This window comes from Phyllostomus hastatus, unplaced genomic scaffold, assembly GCF_019186645.2.
Source record: "Phyllostomus hastatus isolate PE091 unplaced genomic scaffold, TTU_PhHast_1.1 phas_contig_348, whole genome shotgun sequence".
Classification (NCBI taxonomy): Eukaryota; Metazoa; Chordata; class Mammalia; order Chiroptera; family Phyllostomidae; genus Phyllostomus; species Phyllostomus hastatus.
In genome coordinates, this window is record NW_025333860.1 from 7,361,711 (window position 1) to 7,374,572 (window position 12,862).

At 34.1% G+C, this 12,862-nt stretch overlaps 1 protein-coding gene across 2 annotated transcripts in view; it reads left to right on the forward strand.

Annotated features, from left to right (window-relative positions):
* The window catches only part of SCFD1 (sec1 family domain containing 1), a 110,910-nt gene that overhangs the window by 56,124 nt on the left and 41,924 nt on the right, over window positions 1-12,862 (forward strand). Inside the window, exons 15-17 of one of the 2 annotated variants that reach the window (XM_045841143.1) lie at window positions 5,346-5,442; window positions 9,479-9,549; window positions 11,364-11,443. In XM_045841143.1, the coding sequence (XP_045697099.1) occupies window positions 5,346-5,442; window positions 9,479-9,549; window positions 11,364-11,443 (248 nt within the window). The remainder of the gene's footprint in view (window positions 1-5,345; window positions 5,443-9,478; window positions 9,550-11,363; window positions 11,444-12,862) is intronic. The other variant, XM_045841144.1, reaches the window with a different exon arrangement.

Here is a 12,862-nt window from a genome sequence, read left to right on the forward strand (position 1 = left end):
TAAAGAATTGCACATTCTTTAATATATTAACACTTTTTTCAGTTGGGCTTTTGATGAGAGTTAGCAGAGAAGTTGAGGTTACACATTCAGATTTGGACCTAGATTCTAGAACTTCGGTGATTTGGGTTGAGAGAAAAAAAAATGTATATATTTGGAAATGAGATAACCAAGTAGTAAGGTTGATAGCCTGTTGTAGAAATTGAATATCCTAACCAGGTTCCACACCAGTACACTGTTCCATCTCTGCACAGAAATGAGGTAAAGGTGTGGGGCAGATTTTATCAAGATGTCTTAAGTCAGTCTGACATATGAGCAAGTGCCCCAAAGTAAATATTTTCAGCCCACCACCTGTGTTATAGAACACCTTCAAATATAATTTTATGGATCACCTGGCTAGAATGAAAAGAGGAACAGTAAAAAGAAGGAAAAATACTCATCAGTTGTCAAATGGAAAAGGGAATTCACTTCATGTCCTATATGGGTCATGACAGTTGTTTTTAGTTCATGGTTTTCAAAAGGCAAAATCTGTATGCTACAGTTGATACTTGAACAACATAGGAGGTAGGGGCACCACCCACATCCAGTTAAAATCAAAAATAGCATTTTTGGTACAAGGTTGTTTTAGTCCACTCATGCAAAACCCAGGATACAGAGGGTCAACTGTGTATTAACTGAAAAAAAAATGCGTATTAGTGGACTCACACAGTTCACATTCCTGTTGTCCAAGGGTCTACTGTATTTGTACATCCTAGATAACTCGTAAGAGTGTTCCATTACTGTGCAGAAAGGGGACAGCTGATTTTTAAAAGGGATTTTTGAGAAGTTCATGGCTCTCCGAATTTATATTTACTAGCTGAAATTTATATTTCATACATAGGCTTTCAGTTTTCTCTAAAATTCCTTTCTTACTCATTCTTAATATTTATTGAATCTACCAAAAATCTGTTTATCTTGATCTTATTATCTTTTATATTTTTAATTTTTCTATATAACTCTTGTTATCTAAATTGTATTCTCCTTTGAACTCATATTGCATAAAAATAATCAGTTTTGGGGATTATAGAAATTCTCTAATCCCTTACGTATATTATCCCTTATTTCAATAAACTGAAAAAGGACCTATACATTATTATGTCTCTGACCAAAATAACCTTTTGGCACATATACATAAATTATGTATATTACAAAAAAAAACAAATATGTACTAATTGACATATATACTTTTTTTCATGAAACATATATACAAAGGAAGCAATACATTGTACTTGAGGAAAATATAATTTTTTCTACTCATTATCTGTGGTGGACATTGGAGTCTGACCTGGATTTGAATCTCAACTCTACTACTTCTACTCTGGTAACCTTGAGTAATATATGTTTCTGTGTGTCTGTTTCTTCATCTTTAATATGAGACTAGTAATTTCTAGCTCCTAGTATTATTTGGAGAATTAAAATGAGATAGCATATGTCAGTAGTTTTTAAACACTGTTTTCTGGTACACTTGAGACATTTAATGGGTCACTTGTATCTACTTTATGTTTAGGGTCTGCAGAAGATTTGGTTTGAAAGAGAGGGTTCTGAGATTCACTGTTTAAAAACATTTGAATGCCATAGCTGTAAGTAAAGTGCTTCTATATAATACTGAAAGACACCTATTCTCTTATGGAGGTTAGAAAATTTCTACTCAATCCATTCCTTCCTTCATGGAACTCTCTCCCTCTTAGTGTACTGAAAGGCTTAGTTACTTTTGTTTAACAGCTTCATTGAAGTATAATTCATGTACCATGTAATTCACCTATTAAAGTTTACAAGTCAGTGTTTTTAGTATATTCACACAGTTGTACAACCACACGCATTGTATATTTTAGAACATTTTCTTCACCTCCAAAAGAAGCTCCCTTCCCATTACCAATCAAAAAGGCTTTTGGGTTTTGTTTTCATTGCTTATTAGAAGTTAAAGTATGAGTAAATTAATATATCAAGAAGAACAAAATGATTCTCATATTTCTTTACTGATTATATCATTTCATTTAGCATACTTAGTTTTATATATCAAATCACTAAAGACTTCATTGTTTACATCTTTCACCTCTAGAAGTTCATTAATCTACTTTCATGACTTATTTTCTTAATCCTTACCTGAGAATACTTTATTTATTTACTTTTTAAAGACTTTGTTTATTTTTAGAGAGGGGGTAGGGAGGAAGAAAGAGAGGGAGAGAAACATCAATGTGAGAGAGAAACTTGGATCCATTGACTCTCTCTCACACACACACACCAGCATGGACCAGGCTGCAACCTAGGCAGGTACCCTGGCCCAGAATCAATCTGATGACCTTTCATCTTTGCAGGACAACACCCAACCAACTGAGCCACAGCAGTAGGGCTCTGTGTTTGTTTGTTTTTTCTTTGTTTTACTTGATTTTAAAAAGAGAGGAAGAGAGAAAAAGAAACATCAATTAGTTGCCCCCCATTTGTGCTCTAACTGGGGATCAAACCCACAACCTAAGTATGTGCCCTGACCAGAAATTCAGCTTGTAAACTTTTTGGTGTGTGGATGATGTTCCAACCAGCTGAGGTACCTAGCCAGGCTATGGCTTTTTTTTTTTTTTTTTTAATTGACTTAATTGATTTTAGAGAGACAGGAAGGGAGAAAAAGAGTCAGAAACATCAGTTTGTTGTTCCACTTATTTATGCATTCATTGGTTGATTCTTGTATGTGCCCTGACTGGGGATCAAACCCACAACTTGGTGTATCAGGACAGCACTCTAACCAACTAAGCTACCCAGCCAGGGTTCATGACTTTAAAAGATGACTACTTATCTTAGTATGTCCTGGTGTCAGCTTAGAAATTCAGTGGTTGTCTTGTCAAGTCCTTGTTATGAGCCATGGTGCTTCATTAGACTAGTAGGGTTAAATGATTAAGTAGACACACTCTAGGGAGTTTACATTTTTAGAAGGATAGCATGTAAATAAAAAAGAATAATATAGTGAGATTGTTGTTATTGTGAAGAGGTATGTAAAGTGCTGTTGGTACACATTTAAAGGAGTAATAAATTCTAAGAACTGAGAAAGAGACCAGGGGGAGGGGCAAGATGTGGAAAGAACAGAGATTGAAGAAAGAGTTGCAAAGAAGCTGGTCCTTGACCAATGAGTAGAATTCACCAGGCCGGAGATTGAAGAGGAATATAGTTTTAAAAAGCTATGGGAATAATCAGAGCCTATGCCTAGATATACAATGTTTAATGAAAAGTGAGTTATTTGATATGACTAGAGGGAACTTATCCTAGTGTACAGTGGTTAAACAGCAGGGTTAACTGGAATAGATTGTGTGGGTCTGCAAGTCAGCCTAACACCTTCTTCTGTTGCTTTCACCCTCCCCCATTTCTGGCGTCAGTCTACAGATAATTAGCTTTTCCCAATCTAATATTTGCATTAACATAATTCCTACTACCATCATCCTAGTTTCACAGCAGTTGTCTTTGACTTTTTTCACTGGTTTGCTTTTCATAGCCATTCTCATGTAATTATTAATATATATGTCTTCCTCTCCATGTCCACAGCCACCTCCAGGGTCTCTTTCCCAGGATCTCTCCTTCTTTCATTCACTTTTAACATTATATTTTTCCATTCCTAAAACTTCACTTCATCTGTTTTGGTATTCAAAATAGATTTGTACAGTAGCTAAAATAGCTCCTATATCAGGGAGTCTGAAGAAGATGAAGGAACAAAGAGTTTATAAAAAGAAAAACTCTCCTAAGCTTTATTATATTCTTATCAGGAGCTTATTGACAAGGAAATTCTCAATGTACTGATGTGAGGTATATTGTTGAGTGAAAGCAAGGGACTGAGGAATACCGTATATATCACCTTTTGTGTCAGAAAATGGAGGAATGTTGGGTTATAGACCCTGTTTGCTTACATTTGCAAGACTGAAAAACTATTCAAGAAACAAATATCCATAGGAATGGGTGGAAGAGACCAGGGATGAGGACAGATCTCAATGTATACCTTTGTATGTTGTTTGGAATTTTGAACTGAATATTTCATTTATTTAAAACTCTGGCCTTGTGTGCCACTGCGGAGCAGTGAGATTGAGGGACTCTGACTGATCTCCTTTTGCCTCATATGAAGCCACTTCTTAGCCTACCATTCAGGTTTCTCCAGTCTGATTATGTTTTTGTATGTTCCTGTTAACTGAAATCAACTTATCTGTCCATGTCTCCAAGTCACTTTCACAAATCAGCTCAAATTTTACCATTTCCTTCTCCACAATTGATTAACCATTTAATTCTCTCATCTAGCTTAATATATTTATTTATGTTCTGTATTTATATATTGGTTCTTGGTTGATGTCTGTAAATATTATAACTTATTTCATAAATGGTTTCTGTTCCCCCTTACATCAGTGATTTTCAATTGACATCCCATAAGAATTTTTAAAACACATGATACCTGACTATTTAGTCAGGGGCATTGACCTCTTTTTCCTTAGATTAGCAAATAAAAAAGTGACAACAGCCAATACAACAATTATCATCTGCTATGAATGAATCAAAATTATACCTATTTTTGTCAGATTAGCAAAAAATAGCATTTTTGGTTTACCACAGAATTTTAGTGATTAGTGTATGTGTGCCATGGGGTGAAGAAGGTTGAAAAACACTGCCTTAGATTGTTAAAACCTTCAATAGAAAACATGTTCTTTACTCTCATTTGTATTATCTGAAAAATAATTTAATAGCTATTTAGTAATAATTTTTATTTCCTTTGGAGGATCCTAACATGTTAATTTCATTTGCATAATTTTGATCAACAAATTTTAAATTTGGGAAAAGGTGTGATACCGAAAAGCTAAGTTTGACTACTTTTCCACTATCTAAAACTTCAAAGTACTAAGTGGGACCTTTAATGAGAAAATTTGATTCAAAAAAACATTAAAAGTAATTTAATTAGGATAACTTTCTATTCAATTAAGGTGAAAATATGTGGATTTGTGTACTTAAAACCCCGTAACATGGCTATTAATTTGCATGGAATACAGTAAGGTTTGTATGCTAGTTACTAATTCATAGAGTATTGAGATTTCTGTGATTTCTAGCCTAATATAAATATGACATGCAGAATTAATTTTGAATTTATAAGTTGAATATGGTAAACAAATAGTCTGTTGTTTTTTACGTTAAATATATGATCAGAAGTAAGAAACTTTAAAATAAATGCTATCAGGGAATGATCTCGGCTTTTAAAATTGATCATAGAAAATAGAAACTTGTAAACTGAGAAGCCTTTAGTGTGTTTTTATTACTTGAGGTATTCTAATCTAATATTTATTTTGAAACAGGCAAGAAAACTAGATGTGTATTTTGAATGTGAAGAAAAAATAATGAGCAAAACTACTCTGGATAAATCTCTTCTAGATATAATATCAGACCCTGATGGTATGTACCATAAATTTGAGGTTAATATAAGTTTCACATCTGATGGATCCAGCATTTTTAACTTTAGGAAAATCTGAATAGAATTAATGTTTTTTTGACAATATGTGTTAATAATGAGATAATTAAATGAACTACTTTCTATTGAGAAGTTTGTAGCACGACAGTTCATAAAGTGGAAAATGATTTGCATTTTATTTCATTAAACTTTTCTTTGATGGTATTTAAGCACTTTTTGTATTTATTCATTTAAAATGATACATCTTAAGCTCAATTTCTTCTGGTGCCAGGAAGATTTGAAGGTACAGCATTCAAAGTAAGGGTCTCTAAGTGATACACTTTTCTAATTACTCTGGTTTAAGCCTAGAGAGTTTTCTAAAAAGATGTATTTAAAACTGAATTATATTTTAAATATATAGTGAATTCGCTTTTTAAAAAAATCCTCACCTGAGGGTATGTTTTTATTGATTTGAGAGAGAGCAAGAGAAAAACATCTATGTGAGAGAGAAACCATGGTCTCTGACCAGGAACAGAATCCACAGCCCCCAGTGTAGGTATGTGCCCTGACTGGGAATCAAAAACCCCATCCTTTTGGTATATGGGACAATCCTCTAACAATCTGAACTACCCAGCCAGGACTTAGGAAATTCACTTTTAAAGAAACTGTTTAGTCAGTCTCTTTATATTTTACATTCATCTAAATATTTATATGTTAGATTTTTCTTAAAATAAGGTAAAACTAGTTGTACTTGGAAAATGTAATTTAGTCATTGCTTTTGATTATAATGATGGAATCTACACAGGATTTTAGCCTCTAAAAATCTACAAATGTAAGAGACTTATTGATCATTTCAGAGTAGTTTTCTATTCAGATCTCAGCTCTTTTTCTTTGCACAAAAGCTACTAACCTGAGTGATGATGGTTTTTGAGGTAGATTTTTGGTATGAGCTTTAGACTTTATTTCAAATTGAAAAGCAATTTTTAAAAAGTCACAATTGTTTGTGATTAAAGGTTCCCTTCATAAAACTTCTGAGAAGCCATAAGTGTCACTTACACTTTTAAAAAGCTAGATTTGTAGTGAGATCATAGTATTTTAAATATTTGCACTTTCCAATGAAAAAATGCAAAATATATATGTCCATTACTTCAGAGTTATTTACAATAACTTGAGTAAAATTAAAGCAATAGTGTGTTGATAAAATGGAAAGCAGAACTTTTTCCTTTTCCCTTTCTTTTTTTTTTTTTTTTGCATGTTTGCTCAATACTTCCACTCACCCCCACTCAATCCCAAACAGCTTATTTTTAAAGATTTTAAATAAGGCACAACAAGGTAGGTATTTATGCCAAGCAGAAGTCTGGTGTCACGTTCACCCAGAACAAGATGTTGGAACCTGAGCAGAATGAGAAGGGCTCATCCATGTGGGGCGATGGGAGGGTTGGTAACCTAGCACAAGGTGTTGACATAGAGTGAAGTGAGCAGTGTCCACACATAGGAACAACCCAGCCCTAGTCTGCACAGGTCAACCCATCATCAACCCAGATGGGGTGAGAAAAATGACCCAGCATGCGGGTGGGTCCATTGTAGGGAATCAGAGCCCAAGTGAGAAGGCTTCCATGCAGGCAAGGGGTGGCAGCAGAGATAAGATCTATATTACATACTGGGGACTGGTTAAATAAGTAAAAATATCAGATAATATAAAGGGAGTCAGTGAAGGGAGTTACAAATACGGAAAGGTAGAAAACCAGAATGAATCCTTCAATGTTAGATTGGAATTAAAGGTGTTGGTGTACACTTAGTATATATTCAGTATGTCAGATAGAGAAATAAATAGTGTGTGTGTGCATATAATATGTATATTCCAGCTCTGCCAACTGAGCAGGCCTGGGAGCAACTCTAATCCATTAGTAAGGTTTTAGCTTATAAATACCATTTTACACTAGGACTCATTGAAGAAGTAGTTGATTCCAGGGCTGAGGTAGGAAGAGAAAGTATATGATGAGCTGGAAACTCTAACTCTAAAACAGTTACAGTAGAAACTTAGGTGTGACAAGAGGATCTATGCAGGCTGTGGCTACAGGCTCTAGAGTGCTTGTAGTTATCAGGGGTACATTTTTTATAATTACCATTTGGTTCCCCTGTGATTCACATTCATTTTAAGCATCCCGATGCTCTATAATGTTTGCCATCATGACTCTTAAAACCTTAGCAGAGGTTTTGGGGCATTTATTTAAACTGTAGCAAATATAAAATGTTTCTCCTTGAAGAATAGGAACTGTTCCTTCTTTAAGCAGAATTATGTGAACAGGCTGTGCTAAATGCTGAGGATTTAAAACTCTGTGGGAGGGACACTTTCCTATCTTAGGAGCCATGGTCCCAAGAGCCTAGAGGAAGGCCTATTCCTCTTTTCTTCCTCCAGATCTTTTTTATATTTTTTACATTATTTTTATTGTATTTTTTCATTACTATTTATCCCGCCTATTTATTATACCCTCTTCCACCTCTACCCACTTCCGCTCTTTTTCCTCTCGCTGCTTAGTTTCAGTTGTAGTAAATATACATTGGGGCAAGGTAACTAAAGCCAAAGCTTTTGGCTAGAGCACCAAAAAGGGAGGTCCAAGTGAACTGGGAAGTACCAGGGAGGTCGCAGAGAGAAAGAAGCCCAGGAAAGCAACCCCATCAAGCTATTTATAAATTCCTGGACTCACCTTTGAACTACATATCTGTGAATCTGATCCTGAACAGCATTCCAAAGACTATGAGGTGTGATGGTCTAGATGACATCCCAGCTGCCATGTCAGCCACTGGGCAGTAAATGGCACTGCAAAAGGTTCTGAAAATAGAATCAACGATGGAACCACAACCCGCAAGAAGGTGCTAGGAACTTTGGCCTGAACCCAGCCAGGCTAATTACCTGCTAAAACAAAAATATCAGCATTCTCCTAGGATTTAAACAAGACCAAGGATCGCATAACCTAATATTCAAAGTGTCTAAGATACTGTACTGGTAAACATGAGGACTTTGGAGAAAGCTTTGTATCATCATTCTTTTTCATATTATAGGGAGTAAGGATAATTTGAGAATGGGTGTATTTTTTTTTTTAAGATTTTATTCTTAGAGGGGAAGGAGGGCGTGTCTGGATTCTAACCATATTTTTTTAAAAATCAATGGTTCATCAGTCATGTTTTGAAAAAATTCTTCTAGTTTTTACTCTGTAATAAAGTAAAACAATTCTGATTTCTTGAGAATTAGGACACACAATTTGAAGTAAGAGTGCATATTGTTATTTGTTGAGGAGTGAAACTGAGTTACCTATGACTTCTATCACTTTGCACCGGAGTAAACCCAGTAGCAGAAGGGAGAATAAATTGTTTACTCTGGACAGTTTGCAGCTCTGGGTAACAGAAATAGTAGCCCACGGTGTCCACTGCAAGCAAGAAATTTTGTGAAGTTTTATGTTCTGTCTTAAAATTTCAGACAAATATATTATGCGTAACACATCAGTGTTTAATATAAATGTATTATTTTCCTAAATCTTACATAAGTGATACAATGCCTTTCAAACCAATTTGAGAAGTATGACCTTAAACTAAGCTAGGTAATTTTAGCCAACAAGGTTTCAAACCTACTAGTTTCCCAGGACAATCCCATTTTAATGCCAGTTGTCCTTAAATGATTGTTACTAACATCACTTTCCATCTCAGTAGTATCTGGTTTTAGAATTGTATGATTACTGTACCTATATTTTTCTTTCTTTTTGAGTTTATATCTAAAAGATAAATCTCAATGTAATATAGAGTTTGGAAGATAGAATGGAGATACTTCCATATCCCATCTCTTTAATCCCAACGCATAAAATCGTTTTCCATATTTGTATTTTATCTGGTTGTAATTAATGTTTATAACCTTAAATCTACCAAATCAAGAACCATATTTGTCTAGTCACATTTAGATATGTCTTGAATGTCTATATAAGTGTTAACCAAAATATTTAACCAGAATTATGAAGGGTTTTTTAAATTCTGTTTTCCCCTGTGTAGCAGGAACTCCAGAAGATAAAATGAGGCTGTTTCTTATCTATTATATAAGTACACAGCAGCCACCTTCTGAGGTAGGTCCTGTGTATTCATTTATTGGGCATAAAGGGAAATAACTTGTTTGTTTCAAAAATAGAAGTGAAAATCACTATGACCAGATAACTACTTCATTCCTTTTTTTAAAAGAAAAACAGTTTGTTAAGGCTGGTTCTATTTACTGTCGAGTTTTGTAGCCGTTTTTATTGTCACCAAGAAAACTATCCTCTCATTAAGTGTGTGACCGCTTTCAAGTTGTTGAAATATGAACTGAATTCAAGTAGCCAAAATCCTTATTTCTAAAAAATAGCTATTCTAAACTGTTAGTGAAGTTTGCTACACTTTCTGAAAGGTTGGTCTTGTCAATGTCCATTATAGAGGAGGATTCGCCAGAGGGAAAATATCCAGTGTTCCCAAAAGTTCTATAAAAAAATTGAGATACTTTGTATTGCAATAAAATAATTGCTTTTATGTCAGAATAAATTCCTAAGAATGATTGGAAAATGACAAATCTTCCTTTTAGAAGGTTTTTTTTCTCACTGAAAGTGTGGTGGTGGGTAATTTAATTATTTGGGGTTTTTTTCTATAATGAGTCATCAGTTGCTTTTGAAGAAAATATATTTAAGTATGTATAGGCAGTTAACTTGCTCTGAAGGAAAGCAGTGATTTTGACATCAGTTGTGTTGCTGGGTTAGAGACCTGTGAACTCTTTCTCATGCTACCTCAGTCTTGTTTTAGTGGATAAGCATCAAGTACAAAAAGCTCTGAGATGACATCTAGAATGATAGGGCTCTTATAAACTCTTTTCCTTTGCTGGTAGCATTTACTTTTTTTAATGTCTGGTACATTGCAAGGCTTTTGGCCAAAAATCTTTGGCGTGTTAAAAAAGCAAAACTAAACCTATTATTTGCTTTTGGCCAATTTTACTTTATCCTAGGAATACATCTGTTGACCTTTATTTCAATTCAGTAAGAATATACCATTTTCTTTTTAGAAATATCTCTCTCATTAATGAGGGTGTACTGTATCTTAGGAGAGTCTCATAATATTTTCTGAAGAATATATGATTTTAAAACTTAATTCATGATTTTTGAAATTTGACCACATTATTTTATTTTCATTGATTTTTGGTAAGGATTATGTTTTTTTCATAAGTTTAAGTGATCATTAAGAGGCTTAAAGCAAATTGTGGCTACTAATAATCAGATTAATAGCCTCAAAAATGCAAAGTAGTAAACATCTCTGGTTGAAAGTGAGCTTAAAGGTTTCCATCTTACAACATTTTTATAATGGAGTCACTCCTAAAAAATTACACAATTTCAATTAGAATTACTCATCAGGAAATAAAAAAGAGCTAGAAAAATAAAACAGTCATTTAAAAAGTGTAACACAGTTTTTTCTGTTCCTTTAATGAATTTGGGCCTCTGCAGTGAATATGAGGTGGGAAAACCTACATCTGCAATTCCTTTCCGTTGGTGCCCTTCCTCTGGGGTTGCTCATTTTGAAATATTGTTGGTCAAGCCAAGTCTTTTATTTAATGCTTTTCCTAAGGAAAGGCAGTCTATTTCAGTGATAGAGAAAAAACAGACTCTTTTGGACTTATTGAGGGATGACAAAATATGATGGTTTATGGATAATTTGGGAGTCTGTCAAAGACAGTTTTCATTATATGTGGTTTTTGTCTCAGGTGCTCACTTGGATACTCACTTCAGATACAGCTGCACTCTACTTGGGTTCCTCAAATTCAGATTCACCTTTGGTCTAACTTTTTGAGTAATCAAATGACAACAAACAAAATGGTCTTCTTTGTCATAAAGGAAATGTTTTTGTCATTGTTCTTTGCTTATTTCAGGCTGATTTGGAGCAATACAAAAAAGCCTTAACTGATGCAGGATGCGACCTGAATCCCTTGCAATATATCAAACAGTGGAAGTAAGTTTTATTTTCTTTTTAAACTTTTTCATTTAGGAGAGGGCAGTGGAAATTGAATTCTCAAGAAAGTGGCACTGTTACTAAGAAAGCTGAACAGTGCCTTCATATTTTTTATTCAGTTACATATTCTCTTAGCTGTCCCTCCTATTTACAATTTAATATTACATAAAATAGTGACGTCTTTCTTTCCTAGACATGTTTATACTTTTTCACTGATAAGATGAAAAACTCAAAGAAGGAAGTTTTGGATCAAATGGTCCCAAAAACATTAAAGGAAAATTTTAATTTCACCAGTAATCCAAAAAATGGAAATTAATGTAATGCAAAGATTTACAAAATAGTGTGCAAAGGATACAAGCATATTAATTAGTCTATACTCTGCTATTAGCATTATAAATTGACACATTTTTGCTGCGTGATATAAAGGGTTTTTTAATAAAGTGCCTTTGATCTAAAACTTCTACTCTTGAGGATTTATCCCAAAGAGTATTGGAGTTCTGAAGTCTTAGAAGCAATACAATATTGAAATTCTGAAAACCAATCTAAATGTCCAACAATAAGATTAGTAAATGAATTACGGTATTTCTGTAAGATGCAACACAACAGAGTCATTAAAATCATGTTGTAGAAGACTTATTTAATGACATTGGGGAATGTCCATGTTATATTGAAATTGAAATAGTAGTTTACCATAGTATAGCATGATTTGTTTGATAAATATCTATTTCCTTTGCCTGTGTACCTAGGGACTCGTCTAGATCTCGGGAATATAATAGTGAGCATACTAAGGAAATCCCCTATGCTCATTAACTTTACATTTGTGTTGAGGAAACAATAAATCAACAAATAAGCAAATGAACAAAATAATATTAAATCATATTAAGTGATATATATCTTAACTTGTTGAGGGCAATAATTTGTTGAGATATGAAAAATCTCTGGGAAGTGGTGTTTAAGCCAAAACATAGATGACTTTTTAAAATACATTTTATTGATTATGCTATTACAGCTGTCCCATTTTCCCTCCTTCACTCCCCTCCACCCTGCACACCCTCTCCCACCCACATTCTCCCCCTTTAGTTCATGTCCATGTGTCATACTTATAAGTTCTTTAGCTTCTACATTTCCCATACTATTCTTACCCTCCCCCTGTCTATTTTCTACCTACCATCTATGCTACTTATTCTCCATACTTTTTCCCCCCTCTCTCCTCCTCCCACTCCCTGGTTGATAACCCTCCATGTGATCTCCATTTCTGTGGTTCTGTTCCTGTTCTAGTAATTTGTTCAGTTAGTTTTTGTTTTAGGTGAGGTTGTTAATAATCGTGAGTTTGCTGTCTTTTTACTGTTCATAGTTTTGATCTTCTTTTTCTTAGATAAATCCCTTTAACATTTAACATGTAATAAGGGCTTCGAGATG